Below are 26832 nucleotides of genomic sequence, written 5' to 3'. Positions count from 1 at the left end.
ATTCCGAAAAATCATAATGGTTAAACCAGAGATTTCTCTGTAGCCGATTTGTTAGATATACACAACTTGTCAAATTTCTAAGGAAATCGTTAGAGCCATTTTCATGAGCTCAGGACACTGGGTAGAACCTGAACACAGATTTCAAAAAGGGCTCTTACGATTTTCCGAGAAATTTAACAGTTCATTTATGCTTTATATTTGAGAAAAAAGTATTTGTTAATTGGCCAGAAAACTTTGGTTTGATCGTTGTAATTTTTCAAAATATAATCATCTTAAAATTTTGAATACGCTATCAGCACTTTACCCAGATGTTTAATAAATGTCTTAACTAATCTGCAGAGACCTCAGACGAGCTTAAGTGACAACATATCAATTTAGGGTCTATTATTTTCTAAGGCCAACCTTTGAAATAAGCCTATTTTTTACTTGGAGCTACTTACGACATTTTGAAGTTTTACCTACATCAATTGTCTCTTGAGTAGTGACGCAGATAATTAATATTAATTAATTTCTCATCTATTAGAGCATATATATTTATTTTATACAACCAAAAAAAAAATAAAATAATAAAATTGGGTAATTTTTTTAGCGGCTCCCGAAAAAGGAAAAGACGTTATTAGCTTTGTGTGGTCCGTCTGTCAGTCCGTCCCGCTTAGGTCTCGTAAACTAGAAAAGATATTAAAAATCCGACATCATCATATTTTAGACAATTCAAGTTCTGATGCAACGGCTACTTTTATCTTTTCTGAAAGCGACAAAATGTAATTTTCAAAATTAATTATGTAAGCAATTTTTTTTTTTCATAAAAATACACAATTTTTGCAACTATTCAATATTGATAGTAACAAACACGGGAGGCTATTTAGTAAGGGAGAAGACAATTTACCATATTTCAAATCATTTATGCACACGGTTTTAGATTTTGTCAAAAATTTTTTTAAACAATTGTATTGCTAAGTTAAGTATGTTCTGTTATACGAACGACTACATTTACACAAAAATTTTTCACTTTTATTTTTAAAGAGAAAAAATCTATTTAGTATGCATATAAGTGGAACATAATTAAAACAACAATTAATAAGTAGTTCTTTTATATTATTACGTGAACTGCAGCAGAGCACCGCCTACACAAAACTAAAGCAAGGGGATTATTTTTTTTTTTACGAAAATTTTTTTGTTTTGTTTTGTTTTTTTCGTGAGGCTTTGAATAATTTGAATTTTTGATTGACCATTTACAGAACAATAATATCAATTAGAAAATCATTATATGACATTAATTAGGCCGGATATATATTAAACCTCACATTTACTTTCACCTATACCTTGGTCTGCTGGACCGTTGGGTCACCATACAAGATCTGTCAACCTACTTTCCCAATTCTTCTCTGTCATTTGCCTTTGATAGAATTTCATTCTGATAATCTTTCTGAAAATAGTGAAATCTGCCTTTTTACCTGCCTGGGTGGACCACTTCGGGGGCCGATTTTGAGCTTGTGTTTCCACCAAACTGTCTTTGTAACCTTGTTATTTTACTCTCAATGATCCAATCAATAGACCAATATCGATGAACTCGTTGTGAAGGCCGTAAAATATTTTAATCAGTTTGCTACCAGGCTGAAAGACTTATATTTATATTAAAAAGCTTTGGCTTATTGTGTAGATTTATTACTTTTGTTATCTTTGAAACAAACACGAGCACTAGCGTGTACACTTGCTAGTAGTTAATCTTTTCAAATGTAAACGTTTGGGACTAAGACGTATAAACCATTATAAGTCTAATCCTTACATACAATAAAGCAACGATTGTTTGATAGTAATATAAGGAACTTGTATTTGACATAAGCAATGAAAAGCAAGAACAATCAACTTCAGCAGAAAAACTGTCCACACTAAATCAGTAGTTTAGCTTTCTTCTAATAAAAACCTGGCACACATTGTGGCATAGGTTGTAGTTCGCATGGCTGATGTGGACTGTAAGGGCAGCCTGGCGTTGTAATCTGACAAGTTTTAGGTTTGGTGCATTTCAAGGGACATGGGACTTGGTCCTTTCTGAGACATTTGAATGAAGGGCAAGGTTCTGTGACGCATTTAATATTGGTATCAACACATACTTCATCTTGCTGGCATTTCTGGCAAATAATCTCAGGCTGGAAAACAAACAAAATAAAATGTCATACAATAAACGTATTGACAAGGATCAATGAAGGCCGAGGAGTGTTCAAACTTGAAGCTAGTTCAAACTTACTGGAGGCTCCTACTGTCGCTCATGTTGATCTATTGGAATACGTGCTCTAACAAATTGTCTTGTATTTTATACATCCCTGGACTCCAGTAGTTAATTAGGACAATTATTCGAGAAAATTCATTTATAAGAAAACTAAAAAGATTTTAAAATACTATTTGTATAGTGTTTCAGTCAATACAAACTATTTGTATAGTGTTTCAGTCAATACAAACTATTTGTATAGTGTTTCAATCAATACAAACTATTTGTATAGTGTTTCAATCAATACAAACTATTTGTATAGTGTTTCAATCAATACAAACTATTTGTATAGTGTTTCAATCAATACAAACTATTTGTATAGTGTTTCAGTCAATACAAACTATTTGTATAGTGTTTCAATCAATACAAACTATTTGTATAGTGTTTCAATCAATACAAACTATTTGTGCAGTGTTTCAATCAATACAAACTATTTGTATAGTGTTTCAGTCAATACAAACTATTTGTATAGTGTTTCAATCAATACAAACTATTTGTATAGTGTTTCAGTCAATACAAACTATTTGTATAGTGTTTCAATCAATACAAACTATTTGTATAGTGTTTCAATCAATACAAACTATTTGTATAGTGTTTCAATCAATACAAACTATTTGTGCAGTGTTTCAGTCAATACAAACTATTTGTACAGTGTTTCAGTCAAAACAAACTATCAGACTGCTTTGTGTTGTCTCTTGTAGAAGATATATGTGATATATATATATATATATATATATATGAGAGATATTTCAAGTTGTATCTGTGACAAATATAAATATTAATATTGCTTTTGCATAGCGCGCCTTCCATATTTCTATAACATGCACTTTGGGGGTTTCTTTTGTTGACATATGTGGGGGGGGGGGGGGGGCTATCTATTAAAGTTTTACGTGCTTCTTTGAAGTGCTCAGCAAACCTTCTCAAGTACTGTCTCTAATTATACAGTTCTTGTCCAGTTCGGGAGTTGAACTCGAGTCCATTGAGGCTACCAGACGGTTTATGACACGTTTATGACACGTAGTCATTCATCTGGTTATTAAATTTTGAGAGGAGTTTTACTTTGATGAATAACGCGCGCATGAAATATGGCACTGGTAGCCAATGATGAGTCTTGCTCTGCCACAGTTACGTAACTACATCTCAATGCCTGTTGTTGATAGTGTGTATTTGAACTTGAATATTTACTTGTAATCTGTGTAGATCAGAACTAAGCAGCAGCCAAATGTAACAGGCATCCTTCAGAAACGATGGAGATGGATAGGCCACACCCATCACAAGAATGCATGCGACATTACAAAATACAAGTCCTGATCTGAACCCCCCCCCCTCCCAAGCAGCATAAGAGAAGTCGGCCCAGAAGTACTTGGCGCAGAAGTTTAAAAGCATACCAAGCAGAGGGGGGGGGGGCAGCTGGAGAGCCGAGACGTCTGGAGGAAGCTGGATGGTAGCGTATGCCCCAGACGGGACCACAGGATAGACGATGAGATGAGTCTCTAATTTCATTGAGAAATAGTCGCAGTACAACCGAAACGCGAGACTAATTCGAGATATACAATGTTGTTCTCTAAGACTTACCACAAGGATGTAATCAAGAACTTTGTCCACACATTTCCATTGGGAGTACGAGACAGGTGTGCAGGTCTTGTCTGGTGAGCATCCTCCACACTCATCTAGCGGCACACACCTGTACGAGTTACAATTGCCCATTGAACAGGTCAGTTTTGTGTCTACACACACTTCATTTCTCTTGCAGCCTCCACATTGGTCAATCTGTCGAGAAATGTTGAAATCTAATTATAAAAGGTAGTTACTAAAAATGAATAAAAATTGTAAATGATTGGAAAATGCAACTTAATAAACAAGTAACAAAAAAAATTGACAGGTGATGGTAAGCATAATGTTCGTGAATGTCTTTTTTTTTAAATTAAATTATTTAATGAATAAGGCCTTCAATTGAGAATACCCGCTGACGTAGGCTTATGTCTATTCAAGATAAAGATTGTCTAGACCGAATTTAGTCTTCGAAAATATTTTGAATATATATAACGTTCAAGCTTAGAGTTGTTGTTTTTCCAGTGTGGCCAATTAGCTAGTAATTTTTTTCCAAAGATCAACTGTCAAATTTTTTAAAAAATCGTTAGATCCGTTTTAGAGATCCGTGTCCACCCAGGTTTTTGCTTTTCATTTTCGACCTTTTTTTTTCAATGAAGAGTTTGCGAGCTGAATAGAGGAATTTTAAAAAGGAAACAAATTATGCTATTTATATTGAGTATGACTCGTACTTTGAAAAAAAAAAGAATAAATATTAATGTAATGTATGTTTGATCATGTGACCGGAAGACCAGTCTTATTTTACTATGTCAGAGGTATCATGTGTAAAAATAATAATGCTAAGCTTTGGGAACTATTTTGAAAGCTCATAGTATTCTAGTTTAATTATTATTGATTTCTGTGTTGCAACAATATCTATATATTCTTGGTTTGCTTTGGTCCATAAGACGACAGTGTTAAGTTAATAAATGTGAGCTTGTGAATCCAAACTATCCATTCCGAGTTACTTTGTGTGGCGTTCATCAAGAAAAACGTCTACAAACCCGAAACACAAGCAGCAATTATATGGCTTCTTCAAAGAGCTATCAATAGTGTATACATCTGTTCATGGGCGTAGCCAGGATTTTTTTTCGGGGGGGGTTTGGGGGGGATTCCCCCCGCTCCCCCCCCCATCCCGCGAAAAAAAAATATATATGTGTGTGTGTGTACATAATTAATCTTTATTACATTCTGCCCTTTCGGAAGACGTTTATTGTTTATTGTAGACTCCCCGCCCTTGCCAGCAAGGGGGCCTGGGGGAGCTCAAGCGCGGGGCGAAGCCCCGCCGCCGAGCACTATTTCTGGTATTGAAAGCCAACAAAATGCATATTCTGAGGTATCTACAGTGCATTATCTTGCTATTAAAAAGTTTTATTTCAAAAACCGAATGTGCTATTCTTACTGACTTAGACACTCTCGCGCCGTTCGGCGCATTTTCCGTCAAGATGTTTCCGCATCTCTTATTTTGCGTAATTCATTTTGTCGGAGAACATGTCCCGCCAAACCTCATGCGACGCTCTATCACAACCTTACTAAGGATTCGACTCACAGCTCGGCATATGATTTCTTTGATTTAGACCCGATCTCTATAACTGACTCCTAAAATCTGTCTTAGCCATCTTTGTTGAGCCACATTTAATGTTTTTCAATTTCGGCAGATGACTATTCACACTTTAGGCCTATTAATGGAGCCCAAGCCACTGGTAGAAATGTGTAACCTTTCTTGACTACGCTCTTGGAATTACATGCCTGTATTTCGCTTTAGATTTTATATCGAAAAGGAAAGTTATTTCGTCAAATCATCTGTTGAGGGGTTTTAAACTAAAAAATCTCTGGAGTTTGTTTTTTTTTGTTGTTTTTTTTAAATTCAAAACCCCATTTAGCTTCGATCATAGAATTTGGTGACTGTAGTTTGCTTTAAAATAATATTGAAGAGAGAGGTTTTCAACTCTAAACGCTCTGTAGGGGAATTTTAAACTCAAAACCATCTGAAGGGGTTTTAAACTTTAAAGAAAAAGCCATCAACTCAAAACCCCTTTGGCTACGCTCATAGATTTTATAGTGTGTAATTTGCTTTTTTTTTTATATTGAAGAGGTACTTTTTAGCGTCAAACCTCAACTGAAAAGGGGGGGGGGAATAAACTCAAAACCCCTTTGGCTACGCTCATAGAATTTTTAATGTGTAATTTGCTTTTTTTATATTGAAGAGGGGGTTTATCGTAAATTTTGTAGGGGGTTTTAAAATCAAAATCTTCCTTAACTGTGCTGTTGGAATTTTGGGATTGTTGTTTGCATTTTTTGTTGGTTTTGTTTTATAGAAGAGGGGGATTTAACTGCAAAAACCTCTGGTAGGGGGTTTAAAACTCAAAACCCCCTGTAGGGGGTTTTAAACTCAAAGCCCCTGGTAGGGGTTTTTAAACTCAAAACCCCCTGGTAGAAGGATTTGTATCTCAAAACCCCCTGATAGGTTTTTTTTTTAAATTTCAAAACCCCCTGGTAGGGTTTTTTAAACTCAAAACCCCCTAGTAGAGGGTTTTTAACTCAAAACCCCCTCGGCTGTGCTGTGGTAAGTGATGATTTAGTATTAAAATCTCAACTAAAATAAACAAAATGAAAGCAAAAATCAGTCACTTAATTCCGTCCCCCCCCCTGCGGCGGGGGGGATTTCATTTCGGGGGGGGGTTTGAACCCCAAGAACCCCCCCCTGGCTACGCTCATGCATCTGTTGCAACTTTAAGATACAATGTAATTTTAAAAAAATATATCAGGGGTTTTATTACAAGAAGCAACAGTGAGATAAAATACTTGTTTTTATCTTATTACATGTTGCTTGAGTTGTTTCCTTACAGGGGAGCAGCTGTAAGCCTTGCGACAGAAAGCCAGTTCCATTGCGCTAATGAGCAGCTTGTTGTGGCAGATTTCTCCCTCGTAAACACAATGCTCATCATTGGAACACAAGCTGCAATCCAAGGCCACGCACCTCCAGTCTGACACTGGCAGACATGACGGACATGGGGCCGGGCGTTGGACTTTGTCACAGAAAAAACCTTGATGGGTAAAAAAAAAGAAAAAGCAACAATGTTAGAACAATGGTTTGGTCTTTAGTTTGAAGCAAAGTGTCAACCAAAAATTATAAGCCTTTTCATGTTCGAGAGACGTCTCGTTATAAGCCTTTTCACGTCTCTAGAGGCATCTCGTTATAAGCCTTTTCACGTCTCGAGAGACGTCTCGTTATAAGACTTTTCACGTCTCGAGAGACGTCTCGTCATAAGCCTTTTCACGTCTCGAGAGACGTCTCGTTATAAGCCTTTTCACGTCTCGAGAGATGACTCGTTATAAGCCTTTTCACGTCTCGAGAGACGTCTCGTTATAAGCCTTTTCCCATATGGTAACTACTTACGAAACTAAAGAGCCCAAACCATAGTACACATACACGGTCACACGTTAGTCAGCAGCTTTTAAACCTTGCTCCTGTTTCTGGTATCCGGGACAACTCTTTTAATAATAATTATAATAATAATCTTTATTGTCCGTAAGGAAATTTGTCTTACAATTTGTGCATTACACCAAGCAAAACATTATAACTATAAAAATACTTGCTTTGGTATGGGTTATCAACTCCCTCCGTCTGTCTGGATTATTTGGCACAGTTTTTCTTACACTTCTCGAATCAAGTTGAAATGTTGCACAATTACCTATTCATTGTTGCTGAGAACACATGACTCAATAAAAGTAAGTAGCCACTTAGTTCATCTATTAGTAGCAATTAATTAGGTTTCTTTTATAAAGAAAATGGGGGGGGGGATTAAAATTACAATCTATATATATATAATTCTCTTCATGGCTCAAGAGTTTGGACGAGAAGTAGTAAAGGAAAGATCATTCTTTTATTTCTGCGGATAGAGTTACAGCCACGAAAAAACAGGATGGAGGGGGAGAACAAGTAGTAATCACCCGTCACTACGGATGGCTGCCTGGCCATGCGGATTGCGCGCTGGACTGTCGTTTGGATTTATCAAAACCTGGCCGCTATCTTTGAGAATTGTTGACCTCAAGTAATTCTTCATTATTTTACACAATTACGGCTAATGCAAAATGCCTTTTTATTTATCGGATTGACGATTTCTATATTGAATGACACCCCAAAATGACAATTTGTGTCTATATACTTCCTTATATTTTAAGGACTTTTTCGTATATTCTGCAATCTGGGGAGATTACCAGGAGCTCCTGGTAAATCGACAGGAGGGCACGGGAAATCTGTTTTAATTTATAAAACGGTTTAATTTAATAATTTATACACCTTGAATTAGCGCGGGTCCTATGAAAGTGCGGGTCCCACTCCCCACTGCGGTCGCATAGGTTGTACTGGCCTAAGGCCGGCCCTGCATATTGAGATATATGGCATAAATTGAAAGGTGAACTCTTTCCTCTTTCACCCAATAAAAGCTTTTATATATATATTATTAATATTGCACTGCTTCATATTGTGAACACGTGAGATATAATAATAATAATAATAATAATAATAATAATAATTTTAGTATAAAGCACTGTTAACAAACAAAATGTAGGCTCAAGGCGCTGTAATAACATTACAAACAAAAACACTACAGCTAAAAATGACAAACTATTCTAAAAAAGTTTTAAACAGATATGTCTTAATGTTCTTCATAAAAGTGGTGTAGCATGTTGTCTGTCTGAGATCAATGGGGAGTGAGTTTAAAATCTTTGGTCCATGCACAGAAAAAAAAACACAAACCGTAACTTTTGAGGGAGAAACATGGCACCACTAGAAGCGTTGAGTCCATTGAGCGCAGGGCTCTCTGAGGGACTTATGGAGTGATCAAATCTCTAAGGTACAAGGGCATTTCATTGTTGTAGATACACTGATGACAAAGTGTGGCCACCTTGTAGTCGATTTTCGCTTTCACAGGAAGCCAATGGGGCGTGCGCAAGAGCGTAATAGCAGAATCTCGTCTTGTTGCGTTGTTCTGAATACGTTGCAACTTGGCTATTTTGTCATCGGGTATACCTGCCGGCTGTATGACACCGCTGAGTGGTTATATATACATAGTGAAAAGTATTGGGCCTAGAACTGATTTTTGGAGTACTCCGTACTTCAAGAGTAAGCTTGTTGATTCTGTCCCATTAACAACGACACTTTGAGTGAGTTCAATCAGGTAGGATCAAAGCCACTTTAGGACGATTCCTGCTAAACCAAAAGTGGCAGAGAATCTGGCCATCATAATTTCATAGTCTAGCGTATCAAAGGCTGCGGACAAGTCAATCATGGAAAGTATTGATATGTGGCCTATGTCGGAATTGTGAAGTGAGTCGTTTAGTACCCTGACCACTGCTGTCTCTGTGCTACGGCACTTTCTGTACGCCGATTGAAATTCTTCCAAGAGACATTACTGTTCAAGATGAGAAAGAATTTGCGCTAACACAATGCGCTCCAGAAGCTTTTAGAGAAAGGGAAAATTTGATAACGGACGATAGTTTTTTTTAGACATTTCGGGTCAAGACTGGATTTCTTTAATAAGATCCTGACAAGTGCATGCTTAAATTGCTGTGGTACGATGCCTGAAGTCAGTGAAGAGTTCACGATGTTAGTAATTGTGGGTACAAGCTCATCTAAACATTCAGGGAGCAAGGAAGTTGGAATGGGATCAAGGTCATATGACTTATTTGGCATCTTGTCATAATGGTAAAAATTGAAAAGGGCTAAGCTCAGACGTATAACCTAAATTTAATAATTAATTTATAGATACAATTTTGCCAACAACACAGTGTCACAATACACTGTTGAATCAGAAAGTTATTTTATTATTTTTATTATTATTAATAACACTAGTTTAATAAATCGTTATAATGACATTTTAAAATAATTTGTGAGCAACTCACAATTCACATTAACTGTAATTCTTCCCACCAAAGCTCTATTTATTTTTTACTTAAAAATTAATAACTTAGTGACAATTTTGTAATATTAGACGAGACAAAAATGTAGATATCAGACATAATTAGGACACTTCCATAGACATAAATAAATATAGACTGGAAGTAGGAAGTTATTTTTATTTGGGGGGAGTCAATATGTTTTATGTACTATATCTATGTGAAAAAAAATGGCGGCGATTGAGCTATAAATTCTAGGACTAACATTTCAGCCAATATATACCTTTGATCTTTAGTTTTGAAAAGTGCAAAACTGCCATATTCCCAATATTTTGTCTTTGTTTTATAATCATAGACATAGGCAAATATATATAGGTTTGTGATGTGGATCTACAAACTTATCTTTTCCCAAATATTTCCGATAATAATTTGTTCTTTATCGTCCAGTCTATATATATATATGTCTATGGACACTTCTCTTTAAAGAGTTAATCTAACTTTTTATGTACCAGGATTTTTTTTTTGCAATTGTTATCAATTATAGTTGTAATAGCTCAAAGCTGAAATCAATGCGTATGTCAAAGACTTGAATTAATTTTCATATTATTTATAATTTGATAAATCAGCCATGAAAACCAACGACTTAGTGAAGTTTAGGTCATTTATTAACATGCATGACTAGATTACATGGATTAACACATGAAATTCATTGGACGTAATTTTCTTCTTTTTGAAGTAACGTCTATAATCTATAAGATAAGATACCAGAGTGCTAAAAAGTGCACAGTGTGCATGTTTTTTTAAAAAGTTAACAAACCATCTTTATTCTGAACACTGAATATACAAAAGAGCTTGTTATACAAGGGCTTTAACTCCGCTATGTATGAAAAATCTGCATTACTAAATTATCAACATTCACCCACATTTCCTTCTATATTGCAAGACTCTAGATAATATTGATAATTTTGTTTACCGTTTGGGCACTTCTTGGGACACTTATCATGGACTCTCACTGGTGTGCTGCACACGTGACCACCACATGGAGAGTCGCAGCATTTCATGTCACCTTTGCAATCATCATCTACTTGGCAAAATACTGACGAGGTGAGATTTACCTTGGCCTGGTCAAAACACATGGGAGAGTAGACGATAAGACATCCAGCGGCTGTAGGCAGTTGATGCATATTATACAAAAGGTTAATGAAAAACTACCTCGAAGTATAATGTTTATGTGTAATACACATTTCTAGCACCGATTGCTTGTCTTCACCTTCACCTCTTCACCTTCACCTATTCCTTAGTTTGTTAGGCCGTTGGGGCACCACGAAAGTTTTGTCGACAGTCTTTTACCATTCCTCTATGTATTTTGCTTGGATCGAACCTCCTTCAATGACAGGCCCTTCTAGTCTAGTGTTTATTAAGAGAATCTTTAGCGAATCAAACTGGAACGACAAACTACAAGGTTACGAAAGACAGCTTGTGTGCATCAGAACTTTGAATGGTCTAAAATATTGTGATGTCGGATTTTCAATATCTTTTCTAGTTTATGAGATCTAAACGGGACGGACGGACAGACGGACAGACATTTCGCACAAAACTGATAGCGTCTTTTCCCCTTTCGGTGGCCGCTAACAATTCTATTTAACCTAATTTAGACTAATATTAGAAATTGTATCCTCTATTTTGGACCCCTCAGCTTGAGAAAAACATAAAGAAACTACGATTGACACAAAATATAGCCGTCCAAAGGAGATCAAATGAATAATCATGTTTCATTAGAGTAACACCATTATTAAAATCATTAAACTTTGGTAAAATTTGATAAACATCTCAGTTATCGGTTGATTTAGCCAAATTAAAATGTACTCTTTTTACTTGAAAAATTATAAAGGTCTAACTAGAGGTTTCGTGTAGCCAACGAGCTAGTAATTGTTGTCTCAAGAATATACATCAAACGTTAAATCTTTAGAAAAATCTGTAGAGCCTTTTTTTTAAATTTGTGTCCAGTTTCCACCCTCCCATGTTTTTCCAGCCAGAAGGTTCCTCCATGAAGTTCTGACTTGAACAGAAGTATTGTAAAAAGTCGTTTATGTTACACTGAAGCGAAAATATATTTAGTTGGCACAGGAATACATCTCGTTGTAAAAAGGGTGCATTTAAAATTGCCTTTTTACACGTCTTAAAAAAAAAGTCCGCAGTCTGGCCAGTTAACTTGTATCTTTGTCTCTTACCATTAAAGACATCTTCGGACAGGAGCCAAACTTGATGGGGTCCACAGATGGAGGCCGTCCTCTACAGCATGTAGCACCCCCATAACCGTCGTCAACGCAAAAAGTATTTTTAAGACATCTATGAACAGGTCGCGGGCCGTCACACTTCATAGGCCTGTATGTTTCAGGGTCGGTTTCTTGTACCACGAGGAGAGAGTTCTGATAACTGAGTTTGTGACAAGCTGTATCGGAATCTATTGGATTAGAAATAAATAGATTTGGTTGCATAATTATATGTAAATGTAAACGCAATTATTTTGGTTAAGTTGCCCTCACCAAGGATTATCGCTGCATGCAGTGTGATAAATAGACAACATGAGGCGCTATTAGGCTGTAGAATTTTAACTCTTTTCCTCCGTAATTACTTTTGTACATTCAGACGGAATTCTTCATTTTGCTTATTACTATTTCACTAACCCATATTATGATTAAGCTTCAATAGCTTTGTTCTCTGTGATCAGAAAATGTTTTATTTGGTAGAGAACTATAGGGGAATGCATGCTCCTTCTATGTAACATCAAGTAAAGTTTTACAAATTAAACATTAGTTTAATTTATAGATGTCGAATCAACGATGGTATCGTCGATTAGGAGTTAAATCTATAGCAGTGAAGTTAAACAATGAATCTGAATTGAATTGAAAGGCGAATAAGTCATGCAAACAAATCTAGAAATAATAAGAAACCTTAATGATCAGAATATCCCACATTAACCATTTGTAGTCAAAAGCCTTAAATTGTTTCTAGGCCTTGATAATTTTAAACCAAAATATTAGCATTTATCACAAAAGAATCAGATGTATTTAGTAAAGACTAACCTTTAGGTACACTGACTTTTGGAACGCATCTTTCTTCTGGCTGAAGAGTGTCACTGTAGACAACTACACGGCACTCATGACCGAAAGGACAGACAGTAGTTAGACAAGGTTTCTCAACATCTGGGATTCTAACTACAACACAAAAAAGTAAAGTTCATTGTGTCTACTTTTCATTTTTTAATCTCTGATTCTTAAAAAAAATAAAAAAATAAAAAGAACTCTCCCTCATACCTCCAATTCTAAAATAATGACCTTGTATAAAATAAATGTAAAATAATGAAAGGAGGGAACTGTCAATAGTGAGATACGCCTACTAGCTATTTCTAGCAGCTAGTAAGATAATATGCAACAAACAAATCGAACTTTGACACTTATTAGAGACATTGCTAAGAAAGCTATAATAATTTTAAGCACTAAAATACACCCTTTGTGTAACAAATTTCATCACGGCTAATAAAGATTATTATTATATAATTATTTTCTAATGTATATAAAAAAATGAAACAGTTCTGACACGTTTTAGATAATCTCAGATTCACGTCTAACTCGTAAACAATGTAATCCAAAGTTACCTTGTTACTTTTGTGCCACTAAATTATATATTTAGTGACGTAAATGTCATTGAAATCGTATAATTGGTTGACACATTTAGAGAGAAAAATTCTAGTCTAGATTCCAAAGTAGAGAACAAGTCTATTGCAGAGCTTTAGTTGAACAACTCATTACGTCCTAATTGATGCAAACTATATTAACCATAGAGGTTTTTTTTTAAAACCCAGAATGATATGTTCTGTGTATTTATTTAACACCGTACCTGGGTCGCTGCAGACGCTGCCTCCACAAGACGTTTTGCAACATTTTTGTTTTTGTGGACATTGGTCATCAACCAGACACCCACTCAGACAGATGGAAAACTTCCTGGGCTGAAAGAATAAACCAAGTGCAGGATGAACGACAACTGGTCATGTAGTTTTTACATGCCAATAATATTTCTACTTGAAGTGTTATTAAACTAAAATAGAGTTACAATTTTGCTTCCGTCAATGTAAAAAAAAAACAACTTTATTAAATGTAGCATATAAATTACTGTAAGTTTTATTATCGATAATTATTTAGGTATATTATGAACAAACGGATGACTTTTAATTAAGGGATTATTCCTTCCTCGTGGTTGAAGACAAGCACCGTTTTTTTTCCTATTAACTTACAGATGATTACACTTAAAGCACAGATAAGCTGAACCTATTACAGTTTATCTGCTTTCACCAACAAGTCTACTTTTTTTGCTTTCGTCTATCCACAGGACCTCGATATTATCCACCAGGTGTCATGAGGATTGATCGTGGGCTAGTTTTTCGCAGTCATATCCTTGATTCCGCATTCCTTGACAACTATTCTTTTAATAATGTGTTGAGTCTTTATATATTTATGCGGTATAGGATCGGCGAATAACAAACAAGAAGTCGAAATAGACGTTAGTTTTCTTGAAAGTGTAAATGTTGATGGTATTTCATATTTTTTTTTTTACTAAGAAAAAACATATTTGAGTTAATTACTCTTTTCTAGATGTGACTTGGGATTTACTCATTAAAAAAAATACTAGTGCTTTTATAAGTTTAATTAAGATGTTTTTAAAGTTTGTTAGTATGATTTGTAATTTATATCTGTATCTATAAACCTTTAGCAAGGACTGACAATATATTAATACAAATTATCAATGTTACTAACATTTGGACACTGTCCATCCCGTGGTGGTATGACTAACTCACAATTACTGCCAGTGATACCATAGGGACAGATGCACATTGGTTCATTGTTTAGCACAATACAATCTCCGCCATTCCGACAGAAGTTATGACATTGATCTGCGAATAGAATAAACAAAGATCGATAGTTCTAAATAGATTTACATAAAACGATACATTAAAAAAATAATTGATTAAAATTCTAATATGTACTGCTAGTTTTTAAAATGTATATTTCTTTTCAATGTAGAAAACACTTAGAATAACTTGGATATTTGATTTATAAACCACTTGGGTAAAATAACTTGGATATTTGATCTATAAACCACTTGGGTAAAATTACTTGGATATTTGATGTATACACCACCTGGGTAAAATAACTTGGATATTTGATCTATAAACCACTTGGGTAGAATAACTTGGATATTTGATCTATAAAACACTTGGGTAGAATAACTTGGATGCTTGATCTATAAAACACTTGGGTAGAATAACTTGAATGTTTGATCTATAAAACACTTGGGTAGAATAACTTGGATGCTTGATCTATAAAACACTTGGGTAGAATAACTTGAATGTTTGATCTATAAACCACTTGGGTAAAATAACTTGGATGCTTGATCTATAAAACACTTGGGTAAAATAACTTGGATATTTGATCTATAAAACACTTGGGTAAAATAACTTGGATATTTGATCTATAAAACACTTGGGTAAAATAACTTGGATGCTTGATCTATAAAACACTTGGGTAGAATAACTTGAATGTTTGATCTATAAAACACTTGGGTAAAATAACCTGGATGCTTGATCTATAAAACACTTGGGTAGAATAACTTGGATGCTTGATCTATAAAACACTTGGATAAAATAACTTGGATGCTTGATCTATAAAACACTTGGGTAGAATAACTTGGATGCTTGATCTATAAAACACTTGGGTAAAATAACTTGGATGCTTGATCTATAAAACACTTGGGTAGAATAACTTGGATATTTGATCTATAAAACACTTGGGTAGAATAACTTGGATGCTTGATCTATAAAACACTTGGGTAGAATAACTTGAATGTTTGATCTATAAAACACTTGGGTAAAATAACTTAGATATTTGATCTATAAAACATGACACCCTGCTCGTCGATGGTGGCCAAAGAAAGGAACGATAGATCGCAAGGTCTAAAAGGGAAACTATATCATATATATATGTCTAGATTTAGAAATGTGTATCTCAGCCTTAAGAAAAATAAATGAACCAATTAGCTTATTTTGACATTTGATATTATAATCTAGAAGTGAACAAGCAAAATTTAAAAAAAAATCTTTTTTAAAAAAAACTTATAGTATGTTATGTCAATTAGTTTGGATCAGTCATGACATTTGTAATACATTTTGACTAACAACAATACATCTGTGCGATAACGTCATCGCTTTTAAAAGTATTTCTAAAAAAATATAAAAAAAAAGAGCGACCTGAATTCGAACTCGTGAACTAAGACCTCCTCGGGCTAAGGCCTCCTCGAGCTAAGGCCTCCTCGAGCTAAGGCCTCCTGACGTCACCATGGTAACCACTGTGCCAGGGAGCTGCTTATGAAAGTCGGTTTTAAAGTTATTGTAGAGTTTCTCCCCCGCTAACAACAAAGGGGACTAATCCAACTTATACCACTTTATCAGTCAAGGAAAAAATATGTTCCTGGTTCGAGATACAAAACAAGTTACTAATACCAATAGTTAATTAATTAATTGGCTTTTTTTTTTGTTATTAATTCTTGTGTTGTAAGATAAAAGAAATAATTGTGCAAACATTTCAGTTTGATCCGAGATTGGGTGTCAGAGAAATAACGAGTACAAACTTCTGACCAGACAGAAAGACAGAGTGAGTTGATATAAGCTCTGCAAATAAAAAAAACAACAAAGTATCTCACCAATTTTCTGGCATGTCTTCTCTCCGCACTCAGAAGTGCAACATTTTTCACGGTTGAAACAATCTCCGTCATTTGTACACTCTCTACCGTAACATTGTTGTCTTTTATCCACCTAACAACAACACCATGGAAACATTATGCCAGAATATCAAAATCAATTACCAGTCATATTATAAGCATTGACTTTAACCACTAAACATGCGCACAAGTTATACCTAAATCTAAAAGAGGCTTATTGTTGGGTTTCCAAATTTTTGAAACAGCTTTGCTAGTAACACAAGGAGAGCTCCTCGCGAGATTCTAATCTCCTCAACGAGACTTGACAAATAGGCCTGTACATTACTTGACCTAGCTTGACCTAAACCACACGCCAACACTGTTTACAAAACCAAGAGGTAGAGTTTAGATCTTTATGACTTATTTCTTGCGTAACAGTTTAATCGTTCTCTCTGTTTAGTATTTAAAAAAAAAACAGCAACTTCATATTATTTCTTCGGTGATAAGAGTAGATAAAACTTTCGCGGTTACATTCCTTAGTAAGACACATACGAAACTAAGTTTGAGTACACTACCTTCAGTAAAATTAGCATTCTATTGACTTACATTATCAGTATGCAAGTAACTAAAATATAGAAGTGCAGATCTTAGAGAGAAAGTGGAGATGGATTGGTCACACCCTTAGAAAAGATACCAACAACAGAGCTAGACAGGCCTTAGAGTGGAACCCCCAGGGAATAAGACGCACAGGAAGACCAAAAAGAACATGGCGACGCAGTGTACTTGAAGAAGCAGAGAAAACCGGGAAGAGCTGGGAAACCATAAAAAAGCTAGCAAGAGACCGTGGAGAGTGGCGTGTTTTTGTCGAGGCCCTATGTTCCATGAGGAACTCAAAGGAGTGATGATGATGATGAAGTAACTAAGATTAACATTCTACAGTAAGATCAGTAAGCTAGTAACTTACAGTAACATCTGGGCATGTCCCAGGATTGGTTTTATTTCTTGATTGACAACGATCTCCGAAGAACCCGTCCTTACACTTGCAATAAAGTTTGTGATCATTATACACACAGTGTCCCCCATTGAAACATAGCTCAGTGCAGGCATCGATGTTGTCTTCTAAATGGAGAATGCAGTATAATAAACTATGTTAGCACTTTGTTATGGAGAGTGTGTGTGTGTGTGTGTGTGTGTGCATGTTTCGGTCGTAAAACTGGGTGGCTTAGTTGGTTTTAATTAAAGGCCCAATAGATTATGATGTAACCCCGAGGAAGTCTGGTGTAAACCCAAGGAAGTCAATTGTAACCCCTAGGAAGTTTAATGTAACCACGAATCCTGTTTTTTCTTCTCGTGTAAGCTTCAATTTTCTTATATTGCATAGAATGTCTGTAATATGAATTATTTTGTAATAATGCTAGTTCATATACGTATGATATGATTTGTCATCTATACTTCTATTTATGTACATCCGCAGAGTATTTCTCTGTGTGTGACTTTAAATATTCATTTTGGCCACCACTGTGCTATGTTGAATGTTTTCCCATGCTTGCCCAAAAGGTGGCAATAAAAATCGTAGTCCAATGAGTGGACTACAAGTCCTTGTGTTTTGTACTACTGAAATAAATGAATGGCATTAGTTTTAGTAAATGAATATTCTTACCGTAGTCTGGAGTCGTGCAGCGACCACCACCACATGAACTAGCACAGCAGATATCTCCATTAGAACAATGGGAATCTTCGGAACAAAACTTTCCTAGACAGTTTTTATCTCCAATTTTCTGTTTGAGAGATAAATAATATTGGAATAGACACAAAACCAAGAGCAGTAAATAGAAAATATAAATATCAATTTAAAAATATCTTTTAAATATTATAATTTATTTGATATGCGTAAAAGATTTGAGCAGTTCCTAGAGAATATATTTACCGGGCATATCGGTGCTAATTCACAGTGTTCTCCTTTGTAGCCAGGCGGACATTTACAGACTGGATTGTAGTTCTTGGCTTCACATATCCCACCATTGAAACATGTGTACTCAGAGCATGGGTCAACAACTTTTTTAACTAAAAATTATTTTAAAAAAAACTTTTTTTTTTAAATAACAAATGTTTCATAGAATTAACATTAATTAATTTTCTTTCCCCTGGGGGCTAAACTGTCAATTAAAGACTTCAGGATAATTATTCTGATACCATGAAAGTGAATGCAATAGATGTGTAGAATATTTGTATAACAGACAGTAATGAGAAATACTGACCAGAAACAAAAAATTGGAGCAGGGGCGTAGCTAGGAATTTTACATCGTTTGGGGACCCGGGGGGCTAGACCTCAATGGGGGCCCTACAAGTTACGTCATATTTAATTTTTTATAAAAAAAACACTCATTTGGGGGCCCATCCTCAAGCGGGGGCCCGGGTGGATTTTCAAATTTCCCCCCTCCTATCCCTCCCCCCCCCCCCACTCTAGCTACGCCACTGAATTGGAGGGAATGATTACACACACGTAATAAGGAACTTCGGCAACAATTGCAATCTTTGTTTATTGGAGAGTTCCACAATAAAAGTTGATCACATTCACAGTAATCTGTCTACATTTGGAGATTTAGTTCGATTCTATTCTATATATGGATTCTACGGAGCTAAAAGTGCAATGCAAATATTAAATGTAGAGTTTTATCAATACTTTCAGATACACCAGAAAGTTTGCTGTTCAAGTATACATCTTTATTTTCTGAAAAATTCAACATATTAAATTATATTCCCAAAAAAAAGACTTTGTGTTTACGTATTGCTTGAGATTTACAATTTAACAGGTAACATTTTTAAAACATTGGTTATCTCGCGTTCAGATAATATAGTAAATTAAATATTCGTATTTGTTTTGCAATTAAAAATTAATAAAACGTAAAAAAAAAGTTCCCTTTCAGACCTTGCGATCTATAGGGCTGATGATGTTATTTTTACCTGTTTATTTTACCAATGGTTAACGAGCAGGGTGTCATTTGGCCAGCACAACGACCAACCGCCTTTACTTTCCCTAACTAAAGTCAGGTACCCATTAAAGTTGGTTGACTCAGTGCGCCATAAAATCCAGAAATTCAAAATCCTAGTCTTCACTGAGATTCGAACCTAGGATCCCAAGTTCGGAAGCCAATCTCCTATCCACTCAGCTACCGCGCACCTAAAGTTAATTAGTGAACTAAAAATTGGTCAGTATTGGGATCGATTCCACGACATGTGCGTTATTAGCGTGACGCTCTACCAGTTGACCTAACCAGAAATGAAAAATTTTAACTTGAAATAAATTATTCCATTTTTTTCTTCCAAAGTCCATCTTTTGAGTATGAAAAGACTGAGTTTATAGTAAGGAATAGTCTCAGAAATGAGTGAGTTACCAATTACTTCCAGCAGTAAGATCAATCCAACAAGATCTATGGTCACACTGACACATTTCAATTCTACGTTTGAAACATCCAATACATCAGGGAACTCCTGTATGCTGATGCTGCAGCTATTGTGGCTGATTCTGATATTCAGCTTCAGTTCCTGGTTGACAAACTATCAGCTGCTTGCCAGAAGTTCGGCTTAAACATCAGTCAAAGCAGAACTAAGATACTAGTCCAGAACACAAATACTGCACTTCAAGTAAACATTAATGGCCAACCACTAGAAATAGTGGATCACTTTTTCTATCTCGTTTCCATCATATCCAACAACACTCTACTGGATAAAGACATTAACAACAGGATAGCCAAAGCAATGACCACCATGTCACGGTTGCAGAAAAGAGTCTGGGACAACATATTGCTGACTAACAATACTAAAGCTCTTGTCTACCGGACCTGTGTGTTGAGCACCTTGCTATACATAAGTTAAACTTGGTCAACTTACTCATGGCAGGAAAAAAAGCTGAATGTCTTCCACCTCCGATGCCTAAGGCGGATCTTTAAAAGAAGGTGGCAAGATAGGATAACCAATGAGGAAGTGCTACGAAGAGCAGGATGACAGGACATCAGCTCTGTTATCAGCAGCAGACGCCTTGGCTGGTTTGGCCACGTTCGTAGAATGCCAGTAGGTCGACTTCCACAAGACATTCTGTATGGCGATCTTATAAAAGGGATAAGAGCCGCTGGTCGCCCACTTTTACGTTATACGGATGTATGCAAATGCGACACGAAGCTCTTCAAAATCGACTCTAGCAGCTTGGAAAAAGTAGCACTGGATAGATCTACATGCAGAGAGAGCGTAAAGGAAGGGTCTCGGATTGCAGATGCCATACACCTCAGAAGTAGAAAGAAGGGTGATAATGCAACGGCGCCTGGTGATCACATATGCCCAACCTGCGATAGCAGCTGTGTATCAAGGATTGGCCTCTTTAGTCACACAAGAAGTTGCAAAGGGAAATCGCAACGTCTGAGAGGAAATACTTTTACCATAATTTTATACTTTTTAGAATGTTATTTTTAGTTTTGGACGTTGCTTTGCAGTCTAGCCTAATTTAATTTCAGCTTGTGATTTGTATAATCCAATTGTGATTCTACGCTACTAGGTCAAGGTCAATTGGTCAAGGCCACGACTTAATGCGACATTTAGTGTGTGAAAACAACTTTGACTTATATAGGTTGTTAAAATAGATACTTGAAATGAAATGACAACATTTTCATATCATAAACACGTAGCAAGCTTCTTTAATCCGCTTTCTTAGCTCTCAGACAGTTCTCCGTATGTAAGGGCATAACTCTTCATACCATATATAACATAACCAAAAGGGGGATAACATACCAGGGTGCGTTAATAGAGGCGGCATAACATTCCATCAACATAGGTAGCCTACCTTCATCTTCACCTATCCCTTGGGGCACCATGCAAGATCTGTTGTCAGTCTTTCTCCATTTTCTATCTATAGTCTTGAATAGAATGTCAATGACAGGCCCGTCCATTCTTTTATGTTGTCTTCCCATCGCTTTCTCTGTCTGCCTTTTCTTCTTTTTCCTGGTACTGTTCCCTGAAGGAATGTCTTCGAGAGCCTCGAGGGCCTTGTGATACGGCCATAGAGTTTTAGTTTCCGTTTTTTTGAGAGTAGTTAGAAGATCATCGCGGGGTTCCAATGGCTGTACTTATCTTACTTAAAGAACCAAACGGGGATCTTACAAAACAATGTGTAAACAAAGAGCAGATAACTGACTGATTTTATAGGAAAATTTTCCAATAGTCGCGAAGTATGCATACTTCCAAGCAAAAACGCAAAAATCTTCAGCCGTGTCGGTAATTTTCGTTGTTGGTGGTTTTGTGGTGACCAAATCGATCCAAAATGTATACCGTCAATTATAATAGATCATTTACAAGATAAGTTCAATTTAGTGTACACTTGATAAGGCAACTGGGATAAGTACAAGTAAGACAATGTAATTAGTACGAGATAAAAGAGTAGATAACCATGTCACACAGTGGAAGGAATACAATGTAAGACAATGGGATAAGTACAATGTAAGATAAGCGGAATAAGTGAAAAGATACATTTACACGGGTATCTTTTAGTCATATGTTCAGGAATATGATTTGATATTTTAATTAATGAGAAAACGTTTAATAATTAGACACTCACTTTGACAGAAGAGTCCATAGAAGCCATCCGGGCATTCACACTGAGGTGTGTTTAGCTTTGTGACACACTTGCCTCCGTTTTGACATTTCATTGCCCAACAAAGGTTCGGTCTTGAGTTTTGGTAGCCACCATCTAGGTTTCCAGGTTGAAACGTGAGTAGCAGCAGTGTAGCTTAGTTACTAATCATAAATATATATACTACCGAGCCAGTGACCATGTCTAAGTTACAACTTTATGCAAAACCCTTAAGTATTTAGTTCAATATTCTTATATACACCATACCATTACATTCAGGTTCCATTTGATCTATATAATTGGGATTCTACTTCATAAAAAAATACCTCATAAAAACATCAGGCAAACTCTTTCTTTAAAATGATTGAAATATCTCTGGAAATTTATTTATTTTTGTTAGATTCTAAATGTTAAAATTATAGTTTGAACATTAGTATAGCCCGAGATTCATAATCTGAAAAGCATACGTTGATTGCTTTTTGAAATAAAAGATCAACTTTCTAGTCAGTGGTTTGATACCAAAGACATTTTTGTACATGTCTGCATAGTAAACGTGTTCTATATTTACTGTTTAAAATGAAAAGCTACAGAAGCCAATTTAATAGTTGTAATGGTATAAATACCTCCATATCCATTGCATGAAGAGATGCCACAGAAGATACAAATAACCACCAAATGTAGGACAGACATTTTCTCGTGAAGATTAAGCTGACAAAGGAAAACCTTTGAGCACGGCTGTATGTGAGCGTCAATAGAGAGCTCAATTAGTATCAATGCATCTCAAGTCACTACACCAGGACTGGGTTTTTTTTTATAGAGTAAGATCTAAGCAGCACGTCTGTATATCTCGACTCAAAATAAACTTTTTCCCTAACCTGGTTTATAAGTTCATTGTATTTAATTGTAGGAAAAAAAGAGTTATTTAAGCAATAATAGCTCCAATGTATGTGTTGAAAGTCACTCCTCACAAGAGAATTGGTTTATCTTTATTTTTTAGTGAACAATCTATCAAATGTATGACAAAAAAGAGTATGTATTCATTAGCTACTAAGGCACGTTGGCTGAGCGATAAAAGCGCTTGGGGTACCTGGTTCGAATCCTGGTGAAGACTGGGATTTTTTATTTCGGGGTCTTTGGGCGCCTCTGATTCCACCCAGCTCTAAATGGGTACCTGACATTGGTGCGGGAGGTTGGTCGTTGTGCTGGCCACATGACACCCTCGTTAACCATAGGCCACAAAAACATATGACCTTTACATCATCTGCCCTATAGACCACAAGGACTGAACATAGCTAAAAAGTTTTGACTGCAAAAGACCTTGACATTTAAATTCAAAATAATAACCGAGGACGTAACAGTGATGCCCCATATGAACGTTTTATAGACCATGTTGCATAAACTCATACAAGGAAAACCTAGCAGAAATTGACTTTCCGAAGAGACTGGTGAAAATATCTCAATAGGGCTGCAGGATACACATTTAAGATCAAAAGGAAAGCTACTTACTAAGGCATGCGTAGAGGGCTCAAGAGAACCCTAAATGACCACCGGTAGACAATGGTATTATGTGCACTTGATGCTTGTGTGTCATAGCTAGGACAGCGTTATCACGTGACATGCTGCACTCCTTCTCAACCTTGGGACTCGAACACAAACTTCATTATTATCATGTAACGAGAAAAAAATTGCCGTTTAGAAGGTCAATGTAGCTGCTTTGAGGGACGATGATTTCAGTAATATAATTTAAAGTACCATAATTTGAAGCACCATGATTAGAAGTACCATGATTTGAAGTACCATAATTTAAAGTACCATAATTTAAAGTACCATTATTTAAAGTAAAATCATTTGAAGTACCATGATTTGAAGTACCATGATTTGAAGTACCATAATTTAAAGTACCATAATTTGAAGTAACATGATTTGAAGTACCATGATTTGCTCTGAGCTGAAAGAAGAGTTGAACTTTTGGGTCTTCACCACAACAAATTCAACTCTCTAAGAGCCAGGAAGTTTAGTTACTGAGCAAAGAGTCCAACAAATTCTTAGTTGTATCAGCATTAATATTTGAATTGATAAGATTTAGTGTTTCAACACTCACTTAGTGAACTTAGTGAGAACCAGTGTGCTGCATTGATTTCATTGAACATTGAATGAATCGATATTTGTGGTCACCTTAATTAACGCATTCACACTCAGTTCATGTTGCCAATGTTTTCTTTAATTAGAACTTTTGATGAGAATTACAATTACATTTGTACACTGAACGGTCTCTTAGGACTTTAACGTCGAAAGTCTCTATTTGCGACTTTGTGCTTAACGTAGCCCCAACGTTATAGGGCATACCATTCTCTCCGTTTACCGCTAAAAGCCATTGTAGTATAACAATCTGTTCACTCGTGCTTAGTCCCATTAAACTCTAGGGGCACATTTCTTATTCCATAGGCTAGGACAAATTCGTACAAGTGCTTCTTCCTCCCTAAAGCCATTAGAGAATGGAATGGGTTGCCTGAATCAGCCAGGAAACCATCAACTTGCCAGAGTTTAAGTCACTGATTAACACGCATGACTAGATTGACACACGAAATGTGTAGGAAGTAATTATCTTCTTTTTTGAAGTAACGTCTGTAATCATATAAGATAACGAAACATAATCTATATAATCTAAAAACCTGTTTCTTGTCTTAATGTATGGATCACAGATGTCCCTTTAAAGAGAAGATTATTATTTTATATCATTTTGATTTGCGGTGATTCTTAAAAAACAACAACCCCAGAACCTCTCGGTGTCAACCATGGGCGGACTGGATGTCAAAATCGGCCCAGGCATTTCCATACAGTACAGCACATAAATTGTATATCAGATGATGGGCCTCCTTTTATAGGCCTATCTGTTCTCAAAATCATTATGTTATTTTTTTAGACTGTACCGATAACTGAATACATGCTCTTTATCTTTATAAGAAATATATAGGCATAATGTTGCCTTTTATTCACTATGTCTGTAGGCCCTAAAATGATGAAGCCTACTAATAGCACTGTCTATGGATGTACATTATTTTTGAAAATGTGTTAGATTAATTTAGTTTTACACTGTAGTCTGTAAAAGATGTTTTTAGCATGACGCACATATAGCCCCTTATATATGAGAATATTATAAAACCTTTAACAATATAATGCGTGCCATAGTGGCATTCATGAGACCCTTAAGCCCATTTGAGTACCGGCCCACCATGCATTGGCCCAAATGCCCAAATAGCCAGTCCACCTCCGGTGTCAACTGGTGGAGATTGATTGTCCCGGGGTTTCATTGGGAGAAAAAGTATTGCCAAAGTAGACATGCTAGTTATCAAAATTTACTAATGTATCAAGTCCATCAATTATGACGTATTGCTACTGAATTCCGCATGAGCTCAAAGCTTCGTTGTTTGACCCCAGTCATGGACATCTGGAAAATAAAGTTTGTACTGTCAACTTTGAGACGTTTCTCTACTTATGAATTAGAATAATCAGTCCTAGCCTAAGTACAATGTGAGACAGACAAATGACAATAAAGTGTTCGTAGTGGAAGATAAAACCTTGTGAAGACTGAGGGGTAATAACTTGGTTTCTTCAGCGATACATAGTCATAGGACCTCGTTTGTGGATAACAGCTGATTGGTGTAGACTTCTCGGAATGTTTGCGACATTAAATTTGTAAGGAAGTGTCTGCAGCCTTTCAGGTAGAACATTGGACAGTCTAATTAACCAGAAATAATGAACAATTAATGAATAATATTCGCCTTGCTTTCTCTGTGGAGCATAACATTGTCAGTGTTTGTCTTGTGTTTTATGGCAGTGTAATACTTTGTAAATATAGTATAAAAAATAATGTAAAATAAGTCCTTTGCGTATCTATATGTTAATCTGGTTGCTAAAACTCTGCTAATTCATTGGTAGTCTTGGCTGATTCATCAACCTGATTCATGCTCTAATGGGACTAGTGAAGAGTGAACGTGTACGACATTGTCCTAGTAGGACCTAGTATATGAATAAACAAAACTATTTGTATCGTCCCGAATATTTGATTCGGTTTGTTTTTATGGAATGTGGGCTATCCGATTGGACACAAGGACAAGCATATATAAAAATATATATCTAGAACTAAAGAATGCTGAACCCTAACAGATGAATCACTTACGTGAAATTAGCAGTACACACCGGCTACGCCCGTTGATTTATTCCAAGGCTTTATATTGTTAAGGTATGACCGGAATACCCCTCCTTTTTTGTTTATTAAAACTTCATTGAACGATCCCCCTAAAATAATTACCTTTTAGCCCGTGAATAATTGTTATCTGTTACAATTACATTTAATCTTTCTCTTTCTGGAACCCACATTTTTGTTAAATTTTTCACCCTGCTCATCAAAATTTCTCCGACATAGACCTTTGACTCCAGACACACATATGCACATATGCTTTCGGCCCGTAAATTCTGAATGTATCTATCTATCTATCTATCTATATCCCGAGGCCTTTGTGAGTGACCTCCAGCTGTCTTGTTCTGAGGCCGAGGAAAGACGCAGACAGCGAAAAGAAAATCTAAATCGTCCACCTGCGGACAATTGTTATGACTCGAAGACAAGCCTTATTATTATTATTATGTTAGAAATGAACGAGTAGTCATTCTCTGGCGCTGCCAGGGTCGAGTTATTATTATT

At 36.0% G+C, this 26832-nt stretch overlaps 1 protein-coding gene across 2 annotated transcripts; it reads right to left on the bottom strand.

The window, feature by feature from the left end:
• Positions 1 to 1803: 1803 nt before the first annotated feature.
• LOC106080097 (neurogenic locus Notch protein-like) lies at positions 1804 to 22910 on the bottom strand. Of its 2 annotated transcripts, none has more exons than XM_056027684.1 (14): positions 22754 to 22910; positions 22116 to 22247; positions 18438 to 18574; positions 18171 to 18288; positions 17475 to 17629; positions 16514 to 16625; positions 14572 to 14708; positions 13658 to 13766; positions 12844 to 12975; positions 11989 to 12221; positions 10731 to 10878; positions 6680 to 6903; positions 3842 to 4036; positions 1804 to 2147 (listed from the first exon to the last, which is right to left on the bottom strand). In XM_056027684.1, the coding sequence occupies exons 1-14, from the start codon at positions 22818 to 22820 to the stop codon at positions 1914 to 1916; spliced, it is 2133 nt and encodes a 710-aa protein (XP_055883659.1). In that variant the 5' UTR covers positions 22821 to 22910; the 3' UTR covers positions 1804 to 1913. The 2 variants fall into 2 exon arrangements, with proteins under 2 accessions (XP_055883659.1, XP_055883660.1); XM_056027685.1 differs by having other exon boundaries at positions 6704 to 6903.
• Positions 22911 to 26832: the final 3922 nt, after the last annotated feature.

This window comes from Biomphalaria glabrata, chromosome 4 (assembly GCF_947242115.1).
Source record: "Biomphalaria glabrata chromosome 4, xgBioGlab47.1, whole genome shotgun sequence".
Taxonomy (NCBI): domain Eukaryota; kingdom Metazoa; phylum Mollusca; class Gastropoda; family Planorbidae; genus Biomphalaria; species Biomphalaria glabrata.
Note: the sequence above shows the minus strand (reverse complement) of the source record. Positions and strands in the feature narration are given on the sequence as shown.

Coding starts and splice junctions, on each gene's coding strand:
- LOC106080097 (XM_056027684.1), bottom strand. CDS start 22,820: ATGTCTGTCCTACATTTGGTGGTTATTTGTATCTTCTGTGGCATCTCT. Junction 16,626..17,474: donor GGACATGCCCAGATGTTACT/GTAAGTTACTAG, acceptor TGTTGTTGTTAG/GTGGATAAAAGACAACAATG. Junction 13,767..14,571: donor GGGATGGACAGTGTCCAAAT/GTTAGTAACATT, acceptor TTATTCTTTCAG/CCCAGGAAGTTTTCCATCTG.